The sequence below is a fragment of the Esox lucius genome, chromosome 22, assembly GCF_011004845.1.
Source record: "Esox lucius isolate fEsoLuc1 chromosome 22, fEsoLuc1.pri, whole genome shotgun sequence".
NCBI lineage: Eukaryota > Metazoa > Chordata > Actinopteri > Esociformes > Esocidae > Esox > Esox lucius.
The window spans coordinates 8,946,517-8,966,428 of NC_047590.1; the positions used below are offsets into that span (position 1 = coordinate 8,946,517).

At 43.3% G+C, this 19,912-nt stretch overlaps 1 protein-coding gene across 4 annotated transcripts in view; it reads right to left on the reverse strand.

Annotated features, from left to right (window-relative positions):
- The window catches only part of zeb2b (zinc finger E-box binding homeobox 2b), a 72,886-nt gene that overhangs the window by 7,870 nt on the left and 45,104 nt on the right, over positions 1 to 19,912 (reverse strand). For all 4 annotated transcript variants that reach the window (XM_020042352.3, XM_020042351.3, XM_034289598.1 and 1 more), the window contains exons 3-7: positions 10,106 to 10,357; positions 6,177 to 6,245; positions 3,962 to 4,171; positions 2,648 to 2,862; positions 381 to 489 (exon numbers count right to left, since the gene is read on the reverse strand). In XM_020042352.3, coding sequence (XP_019897911.1) covers positions 381 to 489; positions 2,648 to 2,862; positions 3,962 to 4,171; positions 6,177 to 6,245; positions 10,106 to 10,357 — 855 coding nt within the window. The remainder of the gene's footprint in view (positions 1 to 380; positions 490 to 2,647; positions 2,863 to 3,961; positions 4,172 to 6,176; positions 6,246 to 10,105; positions 10,358 to 19,912) is intronic.

Here is a 19,912-nt window from a genome sequence, read left to right on the forward strand (position 1 = left end):
AAAGTAGGCAGGATTCGGACACGTGCCCCGGAGGCAAAGGCTGAGAACACTGGACTACCCTAGGCCTCACAGACACATTGTCAGTGGCATACGTAACAATGAACAAACACATTCTCAAATATTGAATGTATAAGTGCAGTAAAAAAAAAAAAAGCGCTGTTAATTAAAAGCCCAAATAAGTGCAAACACTTAACTAATTAAACTGCTCAATTGCAAGATTGGCAGATACAAGAAAACAAAGTAGCTCAAGTCATCCATTGGGACAGTGAGAGGAAAGAAAAAGGCAAAAAGATTTTTGGCGTGCCCTAAGAAGTTCGCCACAGTCTCAAATCGAGGTTGTGCCTATTCAAAGAGTAGTGCACAGCCCCCCTGTTACCCACCACTGTGAATCCGCAGGTGTTCCTTCAGATGGTGCTTGTATTTGAAGGCCTTCCCACATTCTGTGCATTTGAACTTGCGGTTGCCAGCCCCCTGGTTCAGCAGTTGGTGCTGTATAGGAAGAAGAAGGTATTTACATGAGATCCAAGCACGGCATTACAGGGGAAGAGGAGTTTAACAAAATAATCACAATCAGCCCTCCATGAAATCGACCGACAAGCCAAATGGCTTGTGTTGCATCACAGCCCATCTTGCCTCTTTTTACTACCATCTCCAATGAACGAGTACAAGAGTGGCGCTGATAACTGAGGGAATCACATACCTTTTAATTTCCTGGCTTTCGAGCCAAGAAAGCAAGCCTTTAGAATTTGGCAGCCAGTAAAATAAACTAAATGAAAGGCACTCTTTTTTTTTTTTTTTTTTTTTAGATAGTTTCCCCCTCATTAGAAACAAGCAATCTGATCTACTTTTATTAATTTGGGGTAATCACTCGAAAGATATTCAGGCTATTTCACAAGAAGTCCTTCCCCTGTATTTCACATACCTGCATACAACAGTACTTTAACATGGAGCAACATTACATTTCCATAAATTTTGAAATGTCTTAATTGGAACAGATTTCCACTAAGCATTTGAATCCTCAAACGTCCCTTTAATAATTTTAGACTACACTGGATAGGATGGGGCTAGGCCTTGATTCCCTGTTCAAAGGTAAACATCAGTTACGGCCTCTCGAATTTGCAATTCAAACAGGGGGGAGGCCTCCGCCGGTTTCAAAATCAAGATATAATAGCAATAACAACAACAACAACAATAACAGCGTACGTGTTAATCGGGTGGGCGTGCACCATTAATTCAGAGTGGGAGGTGAGCGTGTTAAATGGTTAGGAGATACAAAAGATCTCTCAGCAGCGCTCCCTTACGCAGACAGGCATAGCAGAGAGACGCAGCCAGCGTCCCGATCCAGCTTGACAACTGCTGGGGTGTGTGCTAACTCTACCCACATACCTAGCGAGACAGATGGTGTTAGGGAGGACACAGGGAGGATTGTTCAAACGGCAGCAACCTTCAAAGATCAAGCAAAAGTGGGTCTGTCTGTCGGTGGGGCCGCCAAGCGCCAGTCAGGGACCACACTGTTCGTATGTTGCCGAGCCGCGTAAACAAACAGCAACAGCTGCTTGGGCTCCTCCTTCTTTCCTCTTAGGACCCCCGTAAACTTTAGTTATGCCACCGCTAATAAGACACAATCGTTCTCCAGCCCTAATTGTCAATGGCACCGGCACTTGTTTTGGTGGGGGGTGGGGCTCACTATCCTACATGAAAGTTAGGGGTGAGATGTCGGATGTTGCAGGTGGCGTGCGTGCGTGGGATGGGCACTCAAACATGATTGGCGCGTAATTAACGACTCAAATGTTTTCAACATTTGTTATTTGAACGGGGATGTTAACAAATACAGGTTATATTCTAATTATTTTGATGTTGTTTATGGTAAGTAAATCTTTACCCTGGTACAGAATCTCCCGGGATATGCGATTGGGACTTGCCTTTAAGCATTGCTACAGTGGTTCACTAACTTCACAAGAAATATTTGTTTCATTCTTTCATTCTATTTTTTTTTACCCCAAGAGGACAGATATTGTCACACCCTGTTCTGTTCAGATTCCTTTCAAGCAGATGGCACATCCTTGAATAGGTGTGCTATTTCCACTAAGGGAGTAAGATACGATGTACTGTATGCAAATATGCCAATGAATTCCCATGATACCGGTCGTCTGGATATAAAAGACGAATCATTGCTCAGACCTAATGGGTAAGCGTACACATACTGTCTTTGTGTATGATGACAGTATTGTACAAGGAAATGCTTGATTTTAAAGAACATCTAAGCTAGTAGTTGAAGTTATGGAGCAGATCAAATTTATAAATGGGAAATTAACACAATCATTCAATTGTGAACATAAGACTGCAAAATAAAATCAGACAAGGCCATCAAAAAACCATTTAGGCCCTCAATTAAAGTTATTACCATTAAAAGATCTGCATCTTCAAAACGCCATGGAAAATTAATAATGATTGCCAGTCAAAATGACACATTTCTACAAAGAACCATACAGCATTAAGAATGAACTGAGTGAGGGGGAAGGAAAATAAAATAAATGTCATTGTACAACAAAAAAGACAGAAAAGGGCACGATCCATCCTGAAAGTGACTGAAAACTGCAAGAGAAACTACAGAAAAAACAAAAACCCCTAAGCGTGTGATCCTCACCTGATCTCTGCCGGGCTTGTGCGTGGCCATATGTCGCTCAAGCTGAGTGCGGTAAGCAAATGTGTAGTTACACAAGGGGCAGGCAAAGTTCTCCTCGTTCTTCTCATGGCGGTACTTGATGTGCTCCTTGAGTGATGTCAAGCGCTTGTAGCCCCGGTCGCAGTAGGGGCAGGTCAACAGTTGGGCGAAAGCATCTGGAGTTCCAGGTGGCAGGTCTGGGGGGGAACATGGGGGAAGGAGGTAAGGGACAGTGGAGAGGGGAAGTAGGCCAAAAGGTCAGCAAATCAATGGCAGCTAATGGGCCTGCTGCCCAGAGTGGTATGGGAGGTATCTCTGCAATCTGCTCTACAGAGTGCCATCGTCTCAAGTTGGCATTCGTGCCCTGATGCGCACACGCAAACCCCCTCCCCCACAGACAAACATACACACACACACACACACACCCAAACAAAAACACATACATACACACACATTTGTCGCAGCCTTTTTTCCCACACATTCTGCACACACATCCTGAAATGTACTTAATAACTGATATACCACATTCTGTATATAATGTGTAGCGTTACATACTTTTAACAAGCTGTTTCTTTTATTTTGCAAGAGGAGACAAATGGAACAGAGTTTTTGATTTTATACAGACACCAAGGCTCATAAGTGTCAGTCTGACATATTTGAATTAATGCACCTTGACCTGGTTATTAAGAACACCACACCACCCCTTCCCCACCCTAACCATTGTTCCCCTGCCTAATTGCTTTTAAGTGGCTTATTTAATACAGTTTTTCCCACACTTTCATCATTTCTGAAGTATGCATCATAAATCCGTTCTAATTCAATCCCTAGTCCCCCCCAGGGTCCAGAAGGTGTGCTATCTGATTTCAGACCTCTGGCTGCAGCTGCTACTGCTTAGAGACTGAAGGAGCGTAGGTGGACACATAGGCATCCAGGGAAGAATCCGTGAGACCAGCAGCTGCCCATGGCATTAAGTCACAGGGCACAGGGCTGAGCCACAACCCTCTGGTTCTGCTCTGCCATGTGTCAGGAGTCTCAGAGTGTTATCACTGGGATCCTCTCCGTCACGACGACGCAATCTCCTTCGTAATGACCGTAAAGGCGAATACGACGCCGGACTTTGTGAAACCAGTGGCTCACATCACGCTCGGGTCTCCCCAGTCCATTGGAAAAACATTCATTGTGATCCAGGGGGCCAAACCGCTCCTGGATATTCAAGCTCACTCCTTGACAAAATAACACACACTCCCCTGTTTTGTTTTGTCGGTTTCTGGTGCTCTGTAATCTCCAAATTCCTACCATTTTCCTCCTGACCGTTGACTTCGGGCGCCTCAGGCGTGCCCAGCCGGGACAGCTCCTCTCCCTCGGGTGCCTCCGGGTAAATGATGGCTGTGTCGCCCCGTTGCAGGTACTCAGCGATGCTCACCACATGGCTGTGGCTGTCCTCTTGAAGCTTACTGCGCTTAGAGAAGAACTCCTCAAATTCTGAAGTGCAATCAACATTCCTAACTGAAAAGGAGAAGGAAAAAGAGAGAACGAGAGGTGCGAGAGAGAGCGAGAGAGAGACAGAGAGAGGTTTAAACAATTTGATTCTTCACTCCCCAAGAGAAATGTGTTTTCAGCAGTGCTGGGATGATGTTGGGTCTAAATGTGATGAAGAAAACACCATAGCAGACATTCAGCTAGTAGTTGAAGGAGAATACATCTGAATTACTGTGTTATCTTGTCACATAACAGCCACTAACACAAGAAATATGAGTTAATCTTACAAAAGCACCACCTTAAATCATTGGAAATGTCTTATAGATAAACATAGTTTGTTAAAAAGTATAACTAGTTATACAATATGTATGGGGAACACATTTGAGACCTAATTTCCCTCATGTTTTAAAAAGAAATTCTGAAAGTTCAATAAGATTTGGGGAAATTTCAATATTTCAAATTAAATACTTGGGGCCTTCTAATTTTTTTTAAACATTGTGTACCAACAGTGCATTGAAAATCTGCATGTATAGACACAAGGTGTCAAAGAAAGGTCTCTGGTAAGTTAATTTGCTGTGGAACAGATTAATGAGGACAAACCACATTGTTGCACAAAAAAAGCTTTAACCATAGTCAGAAAATACTTTCTAAAGCCATCTTTCTAAAATAGCTGAAATCACACATTGTGTACTTCTATTCTCCAAAGTTCCTTCTCTTTAGGGAATCCCAAAGCTGCAGTCCAGAGATAGCTGGCTCCAATAGCAAATAAGGCTCATCAAAATCTACAACCTTCATTAGTGAAGAGAAGATGATGGAAGGTTCACGTCAATTCAAAACTATTCAGCATCCCAACAAAAAGAGGGAGGTCTGTATACCATTACACACTATATCACACTTGTCACTTACAATATTATTGTGCTGTTAGGAAAAGTAATATAAACTATATTTTAGTGTACTTAGGTAATCGCTTTTTTCATTAGGAATTTTCTGAGCCAAGGTACATTTTTATATTGTGATTTGTAAAGCAGTGATTATTTTATGGGCCCAATTTGTGAAAGGTCAAGGTAGTGGATATGGTTGTCAAAAAGTGGTATGAAAATGTCACTGGTGCCAATGGATGTTTTATTAAATCCTATGATACAACTGTTAACTAGGCTGCCCCATTTCCCGCGTTCTCATTAGAAGGTCTTTGTGTGAACCGTTTGAGAATATCTAATGTAATTAAAAGACACACAACGTTGAGGATGCTTGAGATCCCGGTTTCATTCCCAACTCACAGTTAAACAAATATACATCTTAACATACATCAGAATAATCCAAATTAAATGTTGATGATAAAATGGAATTCAGGAGAACACGTTGCAACCTCAACCATGTAAAACACCCCCTTTTCTAAAATAAGAGGGGGTTGTTTCTTCTGTAATAGTGGAAATCACCTGGATAAAAGAGGGCTTAGGCAGTAGTACGTGATTGCACTGTTCATTTCTTAAATGAAATCACATGTAATCCGGGGGGGGGGGGGGCGGGGTCATCCTGTGCTGTGGCATCACACAGTTTCCACAGCCTTAATGTCCTGAACGGAAACATGCCATGTCTAGATTTCCACAGACAAAGGTCAACCATACATGCACGGGAATGCTTGTGCAGGAATGTTTAAGGAAGCTCCAAAATATATATATATATATAAGAACAGAAGATTCCTGAAGAAGGATTCCCATTATGTATGAAGGGAATGTTTACTTGAACAGCCAATTGTCAGCAGCGGTCAGGATGATATTATGTAGGGAGAACTTAATGCCCAAGAGGCTTGTGGGTGGAAATCAGCTTTGTTTACTTAATTAAAAATGGCAGGTAGGATTTGGTTCCACAGTTTTGTGTAGAGAGGGCTGCGCGGGGGAAACCAACGCTGTATGGAGTCACAGAGACACACAGCCACCCACACTTGATTTCCTTGAATGGAAAGAAAGAGTGTGGTTGGTCTCCTTCGCCCAACAAAACACATCAAATCTCACAATGGACCCAATCAACTCACCTGTACCGTTTCCAACAGACTGTAGAGTGGCTTCGGGCCTCATAGTGTCGTACTCATCTTTCATTTCATCTGTCGAGAAAAGAAGGGAGGATGGACAGGAGAAATTAGTGAAGAGGAGCAGAAGAGAGAGGGGGGGGGGGTCAGTTCAATGTTCAGTCCTGTATTGTTTCAAGCAAACCAGAGTCTTACAATAAAGTGTTCGGAAGAAGGTACAGTCCTATAAAGGGCTCGCTGTGTTGCACTGCGCCGGGGTTTTGTGCTGCTTTCTTAATGAATGCTATCATCAGAGCCAGACAGAGACTTATTTACCTTAAACACCACAACAAAGCGGTGGGTGTGAAAAAGCTGCTCTGCCACTCCGGGGCTAGCGCCAGTTGCCAGGAAGAAAGATTAATTTAAGAAGCCAGCCCTGTCCACCTGAGCAATCAGAGAGGAGTAACCAGCTCAAAAGGCCCCTTGCATTTGTTATTCCCTGACTGCTAACAATCGACACACAGCAGAGAGCACGACAAAACCACGCAGCAGGATTTTCGCAGAAAAACGTGGGCGGTTGGCTTCGGCCCTGGTACCAATCAGCGTAATGCACGGCGTTAGGAACGCCAAGGGCAGACTTGCATTTTGTCCTGGCACAGGTAAGACAGCCGTAAATAAAGGACCCCTGGATTGACAGACAGGCTCGTAAACTAGGGAGAGAACAACTTTTGACATTGGTGGGTTAATTCACTTGGAGTAAGCTGCAGCAGAAATGAGCAAAAGGACATTGTTGGTGTTTTGGTCCACACAAACATATTTTAAGGAGTCCTCTGAAACTCCTTTTGAAGGTATCCTCTGTAATTCCTTTTTAGTCATTCACCTTGTCTATAAATATCAAATATCGAGGTACTTCAAAAAAGATAGTGATGTGTAATAAAAATGGTTGGTTCCTTATTCTGATTTTCCTTGCTTTGGCCATGTGATTTTTACAAAATGTCAAACATATTCTGCGTTGTCACAGTGATACACAAGCCAAACATTCAAAAATGGGGAAACAAAAACGTATTCCCCAAATGTATTGGGGAAAACAAAAAAACTAAAATAAGTTCTTGAGAAACGTTTCAGTCATTAAGAGAGTTTTTTTTTTTCTAAATGTGTTCTCTTAAAGTGAGACAGGTTCCTTCTGCACCAAACAGATAAAAAAAAAAAAAACAGCCAATAGCTTCAGAGAATGAGAAGTACTAAACTTTCCCTTGACATGAAGCTTGACTGTGTGGTAGAAAAACTTGCCAGCCATTTTTCATTTGCATATGAGGGGTTTGGAGTGCCGTTGTCTTCTCAGTAATGACATCAAACCAGGCTGCACTCTAAGGAAATGGCCCTTCAGCAGCATTGTTGAAGATACGCTGGAGTATTGCGAGCAATCAAAAAAATCCCCTACCACATTCTAGTGTTTAAGAGACCATATATGAATACATTTTATTTTTATTTTTTATTTATAATTTACTGAATGTTAATGAAGCTCACTTTTTCCCTTTCCCTCGTATTTCTTTTCCCCTGGAAAGGGGAACGGTTCGCATGGATTCAGCCATTTTGTGTATATATATATATATATATATATATATATATATATATATTTTTTTTTTTTTTTTTTAGCTGCCTTTGGTAAATCTAATTTCACTGCATATTTTTGATATGACTCAAGGAGCACAAGTGGGGATTTTCCTTCTGTCCCTTTCTCCACTCGCTTTACCTTGAAAAGCCCCTATTATCTGTAAGTGGTCAAGGGACGGGGGTGAGCAAACTTCCAGCAGGAGGTAGACTAAGACCATACATACAGCTCACCTCTGCGGCTCGTTGCGCAAATACCTTTGGTACTTTCTCTATTTCTTTTGACATATACACATCCATTGGAAAGAGATGTTTTTTTGGGTGTTTTTTTATAGTTGAAAGTGTAATGTGAGTCGAGAGTCAGCCTGAACGGATAAATGGCATCAGCGAGACGCAAGGCGTGGGGGAGTATGTGAGAAGGCACCTAACTGAAGGACAATGTTTAAGTTTCTGACTGCAACCCAGGAGGGTTCCAGAATACCTCTCTCCTGCCATAAGTCCACCTATTTATTTAACGCCATCCGTGCTGTTTATTTTGAAAACATTCCATTTTTTATGGCAAGTTACCATTGGAACAGGCCACAGTAAAAACATAGGTCCTCCTCCTCTTTATTGTTATTTCTTTGAAAGTCCTTGAACAGGCCCAGACCAGGAGAAGTGAGATAGGAAAGAAAGAAACAGACAGGGGCAGAAAGGGGAGAATGCAGGTGATTTATACTGGAATCTCTGTCAGTGATAATGATGTCATGGATTCCAGCACACAGTGTCCACCACCCCATTGTGGGATGAAAGAATGTGAAGGACAATTCTAGAACACAAAACTACAATTGTGTTGGCACCGGAAAGGCAAAGAGAGAAACTTTCTCTGTGCTCTTCAGTTCAAAACCATGTCCTCTACACAATGTACATGCTTTCGAAGAAAATGCAGGGAGACAGACACAGCTTATCTCAGGGTTATGCTATGTGTTGAGGTATCATTGTAGATAGTATAGCACCCTGAATGAGGCAAAAAGACAGACACGCACAAGCTTGGGAAAGAGACTTCACTCCCAGCATCTACTTTAATGAACTACGCTAGGTCTCCGAAATATGGCAGACGTTTTATCACATGAGAAGCAGATTATCATGGAATTGCAACATAGTCGAATTACAGACATTAAGGCACCAAGATATGCTTTTATTAAATAAATAATTACAGTATGATTTGACTCCTCGTCTATGTTTTATCTTGATTTATTTAAACAATACTATTTTCTTTGGGACTGAACCCTGTATGAACCTTAACTAGTGAATGAAAAATATAAATATGAGTAAACATTGCAAGTTGATTGCCTATGTCAAGTATTTCGCTGATTTAAATGCCAATATCTCCAATGAGTGAACTTTCTCCCTCTCAATACATGCATTTTTTTTTTTGTTTTGCGTATTAACATTTTAGACTGTGGAATATTGCCCCCTTTTCAGCACTCTACAGAGCCTAGTTCATTAGCAGAAATGAATAGCTAACACCAGCTCATTTAAATGGGGTGTCTTACATGAGTTCTCACCCCACACTCTGTTTCTGTCGCACCACTGCAAGAATCATTGACTCTTATTATACATGTAAATGGCTATCATAAAAATAAAAATTTCATTTAAGATTGTTAATGACTTTTGCAGCAGTCTGGCTTCCTTTAATGATTATCCTCTAGCCCTAATTAAAAGTATTTATCTTTCAAGCATCCATGACTAGGCCCCCCTGCTATTAGTGACTGAATGTAAGGCCTCTCCAAAGTTGTATCTATCACCTGCCTGGAACGATCTAAACTAGATTATTAGCAAATGATGCTGAAGATAGCACACTACATCAATCACATAATGTAGGTCTGATCATAGCGCTACGCTAACGCGGACGACATTCCAAAAAGACCGTCATCTTCTGGATTGTATGAACGACCAGTAGCCACGGCTTAATGTCATTCCGTGTAATGTGAGTGAGGGTGAAAAAAAGAATGTAACAAAGATTTCGTGTTCGATACGAGCCGGGGTGAATTTCAGTCACGTGATTGAGGTGTAGGAATCATCCACACGTGTTTACTTCAGGATGAGTGGGATAAGTGAACAGGGAACCTACTCAAATGCAAAAAGTGGCGCCATATTACATTCCCTTTACTTTATCAAGTTACAGTCATGTCCAGGCTCTGCCTGCCCTTGTCAACTCTGACTGTATGTCAAAATGTGTCCTTCAGCACCACCCCTGTGACTGCCATCCTGCTACGTGGGAGGGGGAGGGTAGACTACTATTTCATGGAAACTGAAGTCTGAAACTGTGTGTTCGCGTGTGTGTGTGGGCGCCTATCACTTACCAGTACCGTCGACGGAGGCGTGCAGCATGTCGTTGTCATGCCAGACGTGGTCCACACCGCTGTCCCTCATGTCGTCGTCCTCGTCCTCCTTTGTCAGCAGGGCGTGTCCCACCCTTGGCGAACCAGCCTCGTGATTGGTCAGGCTGGCAGGGCTACACAGTCCATTGAGCAGGCCGTCCTCCTCCGAGACCAGCAGCTTGTCTTCGTCCTCCGTCTCAGAGCCGGTCTCCATCACGTTCTCATAGTTCAACGCTGTGACAGACAGAGAAAAAAAAAAACAGGATGGGTCACCACGGAGGAATTCACTTACGGCTCGTCGTGCAAACCCCTGGAACGGAAGACGGAAAGGTGATCGGACATTATGACCTCAGACAAAGTCATGATTACAGGTAAACACATCCCGTTTTGGGAGCTGGATCCTTTCGTGCTCCAGTTACGACCCCGCCTGTGACCAGATCTGAAGCATTCCCTTCGTGACTAAGATAGTCACATTTACAGATGTGACATGAATAATGTCGACCTGGACTGAAACGGCTTAACCCAAGTCATTTCATTGTATTCACACTTTCTTAATGTGCAACAAACTATACCTATTTCATAGAAATCACTCTTTAATGGACAAAACTCAGGAGATAACCGAAATTGCACTTCACATATACATATATATATAAACCTCCCAGTACTTGAAGAGAAGAATCTGCTCTCTCTCTCCACAGGTTGTTTTTGGTTATCTCGTTCAGGGAGTGTTTTCAACGAGTCACGGTTGCAGAGAGAAATACTGCGCAGTCAAGCCCCACATGAAAATAACTCACACAAGTAGCAGCCCGTTTGATTCCACAACACTTGGTCCCAGACACATGGCAGCTTTTCTTAAAATAGACAGCCTGTAAATAAGGGCTGTGAACTCAATTGAAGGTGGCTGTTGGTGAATTAGTCTGCCCTTGCAAGGCTGACTCTAGCCTCTCCAGTCCACACACTAAGTCCATAAATTGTGGGTCCCACGGAGGAAGTTAAAAGACTTATTAGCAGAATAAACACGGGACATTAACTCAGCCAGACAAACAGGACGGCAGCATCATGGCGACACAGCTCACGGGCTAGTTCCTAAAACACTACACCCTTAAGTCAGACACTCAATGTAACTATGGGGGGGGGGGGGGGGGGGTTTGAGAATGACCTCATGGGAACCCATTTCAAAATGTGAGCAGAGGAAAGGGAGAAATAAGCACAAGCATTAAATATAGATTATTTTGATTTCTCTACTGTAGCCATATGACTTAATAAAGAAAACACTTCTTACTTTACGAACTTGACAAGGCAGAATACATCAGAGCATTTTGTTTTGATATAGTACGGAAAGAGCTACGACCGCACGGCGAATATCCGTTCGTGACGTGGTCCTTGTATAATCCACGGGTCCTCACTTGTCTTCCCGAACAACTGCACAACAGGTGCAAATGAAAAAACCAAAACGGTGGCGCAGGCCAGGCCGGGCCGGCGGAATCTTACTGACCTGGTTAGAATACCAATTGCCGGGGGAAACAAAACCTTTTCAAGAGGTGCGACCGCAAGGGTTTAGGCAAGTTAAGACTGGTTAATGCCCTCGGACATGACAAAGAAAAATGCCAGAGGAAAAGCCAAAAAAGAAAGTGAGACATTCAAACGTTCACACTGTGTGCCCCCCCTGACATACCTTGGTTATACAACTGATAATGCAGTTTTATTCCTATCTACCCACCGGTCCATCCCAGCTCCTGCGAACTCCCCCCCCGGTCTCTGAATTTGAACCATTTCTTAGCAACACAACATGCTGTGGACTCCCCGCGCTCCTTTTCTCCCCGGCGTCTCTCTGAGGGTGGCCTAGCGGGGAGGCGGGAGGTAACAAAGAGACAGGAGGCCTGGGAAGCTATCACCCCGCCCCTGCAGACCTGATCTCTGGACGCCGTCTGAATACAGAGATGCCCAGGAGGAATGAATGAAATTATCTAAGGCTGGCCAGGTCTTAAAAGGCCTTTCTTATGGCCAGAAACTCTGATAGGGCCTTTTCAGGGCGTTGCACCAAGTCTATAGAGTGTAGGTTAACACATGAATGGCAGTGATACAATTTGAAGTCTTCAATATTTAGACATGGAGATGGAGAAGATTGGTCTTGGACATTAAGATAATCACTAATCTCTATACTACTATGGTTATCCAAACCTAACCAAACTACTCCAAAGCGCTACAAAAGCCAGTTCAGGTCTGAATGTTAAGGAGAGTGTTGAGTGGGAGCTAACTGGATGCGATCTGCAAGCACAAACATTGGCCATCAAACGGAGCATTACTCAACAAAGAGCTTGGAGACGACAGAAATGACAGTGTGTAACTTGTCAAGTCAAGAAGCACGTAGCATTAACTTTCGAAAGCTTGCTTTGTTTAGGAGACATCTCTGACAGACGCCTCGCTATCCCACAAGCCCTGTCTGATGTTGGGCATTGTACTCCGAAACAAAGTCATTTCTAACCTACTAATGTTAGCGGAGACTATGTCATTATTTTGTTCTTACCTCACTGCTAATCAATCTTTTGTGTTTCTAGATAAAAGAGACAAAGAAATGACGGTGTTTACTTTCTAAGCTACATTTTCTTTCAGACGACACTTTGAATTATTAGAATTTGTTGAGTTTATTCGTCATCCTCAACAAAGGCAATTATTGCTGACATTTTCTGACTTACATTACCTGTTACCAGCAGATATTACCAACTCTTTTCTGTCTTATGATTTGAAGTAAATAAAAGGGGCACACTTTACAGATATTTAAAATGACAATTTGCTGGATTCAATCTTGCGTAATATCAGGCCTTAAAATTGTCTGACATAACCCTTTCAGAACTGTGCCATTAGGCTGTCATTTAAACCATTAGAGGGCAGTTCAAACATTATATTGATTATGTTGGCTTCAACCTTCCAAAAAGAAGCTTTTTGTTCTGTTGGACAACCAAGGTGACTAACTGAAATCTAATCATTTTTCTTAAATAAATAACATAATAAACATTATTTCCACGAGGACAGTTTCTTTATATCCTTCCAATATATATATTTTTTAAACTGACTCACATGAAACTCTACATATTCCCGCAAAGGGAAATTATGGATTTTATGCACACAAGCAACACACTCAGTGTTACTTAACTAAACAACAAAACATACCTCGTATGAACGTGCTGTCACCGTGAAACCCAGGGGCCTTTCTTTTCCACAAAGCTCTCATAATGGGACCGGGGTATGCGGAATTATCTGCAGTCCGTCCATATCATCCGTCCGAGTCATACCGCTAAGAAGGCATGAAAACGCTCCAAACAGGCAGAGCACGTGGCACCAGCCGACCTGGTCTATCCAGTGACTTTAGACCTGGGTGACACGTGCCCTGTGTTTGGAAGCAGACGCTTCCCCCCGTAGAGGTGTTGGAGAGCCAGTGACTCACGCAGTCTAACTGGCAGTCGAGGCTTCAGGTGATGTTCCGTTTCCTGTAGCTATCAGTGTCATTAACGAGCCGGGGCATTCACCCTATTGGAGGATAACCGTCCTGTCTCATGAATAAGAGCCACGCAGATCACCTGAACGGCTTGGAGGGAAGAGCGGTTTGAGGTGAAGAAACAGGGGGGAGGGGGGTGGGGAGAGGAGCGGGGAGGGGAGGGGTGCATTAAGGTGGAAATGAGGTCATAGCCTCGTGGCTACTTCACTGGAAGGGGCTTTCACAATGACCTTTTAACTGTCATAATTCCTTTTCACAACGGAGTTTAGGGCTGTGAGTAGGCCGTTTCCGTGAATAATCAGCCTTTTAGGGTAGCAGCTCTGGGGGATATATAGGTAGGGGAGGGGTGGGTTTAAATATATTCTTGTGTCTTCTGAATATCAAATATTTCTCACTGGAAGTACATTGACTGTTTTTCATTTATTACATACCAGAAATACCACACAATTGCGTGGCTGTTTGTATTTCAGTGAGATAAACAACAATGGTGGAGATCTTGTCTTGAGTGTAACAGCCTTGCGTTTCACAGGGGGCAGAACAAGCCATAACCAGTAAAAGGACAGTGGCATTGGGCGAACAAAGAGCTGAAAGGAGAGGGGCAGCATTGTAGAGCCGATGAATGGTGAAAACTCAGCCATGTGTAAACTAACCTGGGAATGGTGAGCGTGTTGTCTGGGTCTGGAGGAGTGTGTGTGTGTGGGTGTGTGTGTGCGTGTGCGTCGTGACTGATTCCAAGTGTATCAGGAAAAGGGTGGTTACATTCAATATTTTCAGCCATGAGGCGCCCACAGTAGCCTGACTGTAATTGAATTAAACTCCCATTTATTTGCAGAGTCCTGAGCAACAGGCTGGAGAAAAGGGAAGGCTTCTAGGTTTGCTCAACTGCTCAGAGGGTCCACCTTTACTTGCCCTGTACAGATACACCATCTGTGCATCCCGGCGCACATGTTCCTGCTTCTCGACAAATGTTCTGAGCCCCCTCCTCCACAACACGGGAGCTCCCCCAAACCCAAAAAAAAAAAAAAAAAAAGAACGGGGGGAGAGTCTCACAAAAGGTCCCTAGGCTGCCCTCAGGACTGAAGGCTGGAAACAGGGAGGGTGATCTCACACTGAGCCGAAGTAGAAAGACCATTTTATTCCGTAAATAAAAAGGAAAATCTTCACCGGCTCAGGTAAGATCGAGTTCCAGCTAAAGGTTCCTCTAGACACTGACATGCGTCAAGCAAAGGAAAGGTTAAAATTAGAAAATGTAATTTATTTGATAATTTCCCAGAATAATTAGTGTTAATATGGGTTAATTAATATGCAAATCTCTCAGCAGATGTTCTGCAGCGGGTTCTTGCTATGTGTGTATTTATGTGTGTGTGTGTGTGCGTGTGTGTGTTTGCGTGTGTGTGTGTGCGTGCCTTTGCAGGCTCTACTTTCTCCTGCCTGATTTTGGCTGTCATTTATTGGCTGTAATTACTGTAACGAACCAAATACACACAAAACCTCTCGGAGAGGAAAGGATAAAACGCCATTCAGTTTGAGTCGTTCATCATGGGCAAACTGCTACTTTTCTGACATAAAGGAAGACAAATTCTAATTTTCTTTGACTATAGTATAAAAGCCCCCTTTTTTAAGCTTCTTACCCCCTTTTTCGAATGAATGCAGCAAGCAAGTACTTAAACTATTTGAAATGTGTGTGCTTTTGTATGCAAATGTGTACAAATGTAAATTGTATAGTAATCATGGCTGGGCATACAAAGAAAGCCACCTGCGCATCAATGTCAAATCGATGTCGGACGGTTGACAAGTCACCTATGTCTGCTCGGTTTATGCTAATATTTATAACCAGATACATGATGCGATGTCCTACAATAGGAATAATGGATCAAAGAAGTAAATAAAGGGCTGGTTTTACAGAGAAGAATTATGTTTCTCATCAAAAACGAATGTTCCCCCCAAAAAGTGCTCAGCTGGCGGGCCCCCAGCAGTACAAACAACAACTTCAACAAAAACAAGGAAAATGCAGTATAGTTTATATGATGAGTTTGTATGATGAAGAAATGTTCGGTATGTATATCGCCAGTGTGTTTATATATGTACATTCATATCTGCTTTGCAAATTGTCTCAGCAGACTAGCTGGCTGAGGTCCTCTGCTCTGTCGTTGATAGTAGAATATTGCTGTATGCTGAGAATCTTATCTGGACTTGTATTTTCTCTCTGTCTCCCTTTGGCCCTGTCTCTGTTTCAACACCTCTCCTTGTATCTCTCTCTCTCTCGGCCTGTCTCTGTTTCAGCACTTTTCCCTGTCTCCCTTTCTCTCCCTGTCTCTCTCTCTCAATCTCTCCCTCTCTGTCCTGTCTCCCTTATTCTCTCGCTCTAGCCCTCCTCACCAATTCCAAAGGGCCACCATGGCTTGCTGCCACAGGTTCACGCCCCACACCTCCGCCTCCTCGCCCTCCCCTTCGAATGCTCTTTTATCCACGCAGATACGATTGCATAAAGAAATACACAGGCACACTCAAAAGACAGAGAATGATACACGCCTGCATAAAAACACAGTGTGTTGAGTTCCAGGTACAGGAATCTGCTGACCGAGCCAGTGTATGGCTAGGCCCTCTCGTCGGTTTGATGGGGGAGTGTGTGTGTATGTTTGTCTGTGTGTAGGGAGGGGGTTTGCCAGGCGCCATATTGATAGTCACAGCATAGTGTTATCAGCAAGCTGTTTAATATGGCCTGACTCTGTTGCTCTGTCTCTGTTGTCATGGTTGAGTTAGTAGGGCCTTCCACCTTGTACACAGTCACCAGCATAGCCCCAGTCCACTGGCCGGAGTTATTAAAGCACCTTTCCACCATACAGCAACTGAGTGCCGCTATCAGAGATGTCGTTGGGCTGCGCCACTGCGTGTCTGGAACATTTGTTTTCCGTCACATATCAATTCATCAAGGACAAAGAAAGAAAAGGTGCTCCGTGTGTGGTATCATCCACACTTCCCAGGGCCTTGGAGAGTCACGACGGGACCACTGCCCGTGTCAGGAACATGCCTCTACACAACCTCTCAAACAGAAGCTAATGTTTTTGGATGCAGGTCATATGGATATGTTTCATGCCACTTTAAAGGAGGCAAAACGCATTAGGTGTTTCTGCAGTACACTACACTTCCCTTACAACAGACATGTTCTTGAAAACAACTACTGTAAGGGTGTTCTATGGAAAACGCAGCAATGTTCTGTAGCTGAAGGGCCCCGTTTTAATAAAAAGGAATCCATAAAAATAAATGACTTGTACTAAGTATATGCAAATTCAAATGTAAGCAATCAGCACACAATTAATTTTGCCAGAACTGATTAAAGGCTTTAATAAATCTATATACAGTATTGCTTCAATCTGATATTGTAAATGTATTACACATCCTGTAAGATTAATAAGAATGCTACAATAACATAATGCATTGCCAGGATGGATTACTGTAGGTTTTTGTTAATAACAGCTAAGCAGAACCTGAGTTCTAATTATGCACTCTAACAAAGTCATTTGGTGGTGATTTCCTTTACTAAGAAAATGAAAATGCTAAAAAAAACTAAATCAAAGAATGAGGTAAAAAATATTACAAAACTATGAAAGTAGCAGCATTTCTTTTTTTTGTCCCTCAATGGATTTGAAGTCGTAACCTTCGGCTTAACTGTGGATCCACTGTCTCGATCAACAACATATTATCAAACTGTCTATTTAAACGCAATAGCGATCTCATTCGCCCCCCACTAGTCATTGTTACAGGCATACTCCCAACCTGGACCAACATCTAATATAGATGTCGATTTGGTGTGAAATGGCTCAGTTCACTACCCTGTGAGGCTAAAAAGCCTGACAAGCTGAGTTGTTTTGTGTTCCCAGAAATGCTTTTCACCTTTCCTTGCTGGCCAAAACTATGGTGCAGACCGTTAGATAAGTGAAAGGGTAAAAACAACAGTTTGATCCGGTCAAGGTTGTTATATGTTCCTGTCGAAGCAGCTGGAGCCCACAGCTACATTTATCTCAGAAACACTGAGCTGGCACCTGAAGCTTAACACAAGCTGTCAGTTGCTCTGTCTTCCTCCCTTTCTCTCTCACCCACTCTCTCTCCCTGTCTCTCTCTGTCTCTCCCTCACTCCAGGATAAATAAATAAATAAACAAGAGATGCATTAGTATTCACAGAGTTACAAACTTTTGTTAACCTGACCAAATGCATAATAGAGCGATACAAAGCCTTAACTATACAGCAGCATTGATTTATTATAGCTTCTCTCAATTTTTTCTTTCTTTCTAAAATACTTTTACTGCAGCCAAAACAATGACCATGTTTAATGTATTACCTTTTACTGCATTAAATATTAGAGCTCTTTTTGCGTGGCCTCTGAATTAAATGTATCCTATAAGTATGAAATAAAGGCTTACTGTCACAGGACAGCATCTTGGAAGACTTCCAAGACATCCAGCATAGATTGGGATTCATTGTTAGAGGCTGGGTGAGTAGAATTTTCCTGATGTGTATTAAACACAATGAACTAGATATAATAATACAAAATCGGTGTGAAAGCACATTTTCAGCATAGCATCTGTGCTCCGAACTGTAGAGGGGAGAGAGGGACAGAGGGAGAGAGAGAAAGAGAGAGAGAGAGAGAGAGAGAGAGAGAGGGGAGGGCAAAGATAGACAGACAGAGAGACTGCACCCCGTCATAAAACTCTGCCGATCTGCTGGTCTGTCACTAGCTGGGTTCAGGGCGAGGGGAGGCATGGGGGGTTTAGTAGGGTCGAGGGGGGTGGGGGATCAGGCCCCTCCGCTCGGGTAAAGATCAGTGGGGGGGTGGGGGGGGTGGAACCAATCCACCCATCCAGGTGAGGACCAAGCCAGGCAGGGGGAGCAGTCTGGTCCGCATGGCCCCCCGATCTGAGCCCGCCTGGGCCACGGGTCTCAGCCTGCTCATTCAAATGCTAATGAGTGTGTAAATCACATCTGGTCACCCCCCTCTGTGCCTGGATCTTTGTCACCTGAATAGCATCCCCACCAGGTATCAAACGAGCTGCAGGAAATGGGCCTCTTTTCATCCCCTCATCCTAGCCAACCGCTCTCCAATCAGCAAATGAGCGGCGGGCAAACCCCCTGACATCGGACCCCGGCGAGACTCAGTGCCCTACAGGGAGTGAAACAGCCTCCAGGGTCTCAGAGAGACTCCGACACTGTTACCACTTCCCAATTAGTCAGAGCAGCCAGGAGGACGCAGCTTCCGGAGAGACCTCATCACCAACACGGACGTGAACCAGGAAACTAATAGGATAAAAAAAAAAAAAAGAATACGCTCATCACTACTGCGTTCTGACTGCGACCAAGGTAATAGATTTGAGGCGTGAGAACAGATGTGCCTTTGTAGCCTAGGAAAAGGCCCTAGAAACGTTCTCACACCATTATTAGGTGAACGAAGCTCGACGGCAGATTTGTGTCAGAGGCAACGCGACACAACGTGGGACAGCTTTCTGACAGATAGTCTACGGTCCAACAACAACGTCTTGCTCAATGTGTATTGGTGTTGAATGAGTGGTTACGTAGCGTGTCGCATTCTGTCGGTCCTTCCAGCTCCATGAAAAAAATGAAAACGTCTTTTGGAAGTAACAAAAAACATTTTACACGTCACTTGGCCCAGTTCAGACACTACAGACATTTTACCGCCTACAACTCCCATGGTGCATCTGCATTTCACCACCCAGAAGAGAGCAGAAACAGAAATTATAAGATACACCTTTAATTACGTCAGAAGTGGGTCTCCCTGTCCCCACAGACCAGCTTTGTCCCAGTCATTGGTAATTAGGATTTCTGGCCCTCAGACTGGCCAGTCCATTAAAACCCACAGGACACATTAGGACCTCCAAGGGCTTTTTGTCATGCTAAGCACACCTTTACAAACCCTAATATTTCCCCAGGATGCGTCAACAGAACACAGGGCCTGTAATGTATTGCATGGCAGAGAGGCTTTGACACAAGAAAGACCCATCTGCCCTCATTGAAACTGTTTCCGAAACAATCCCAGTCATTATATTGAAGCATGTCATTGCTTATTGTGGTAGCTGTTACAACCACATTGTACAGCAATTTTTTTTTCACAGTATAACAAAGCAATAAGTAGAAGAAATTAAGAGAAAGTGCATTCAAAGGCACAAATAACTCTTTAAATCCCAACACCTGAACCAAAGTAGATGCTTTAGTCGGTATGAATGACAATGGATCGTCTTTGAATATTCCCCCCAAAAAAACTCTCCTCTTGACTATCTGA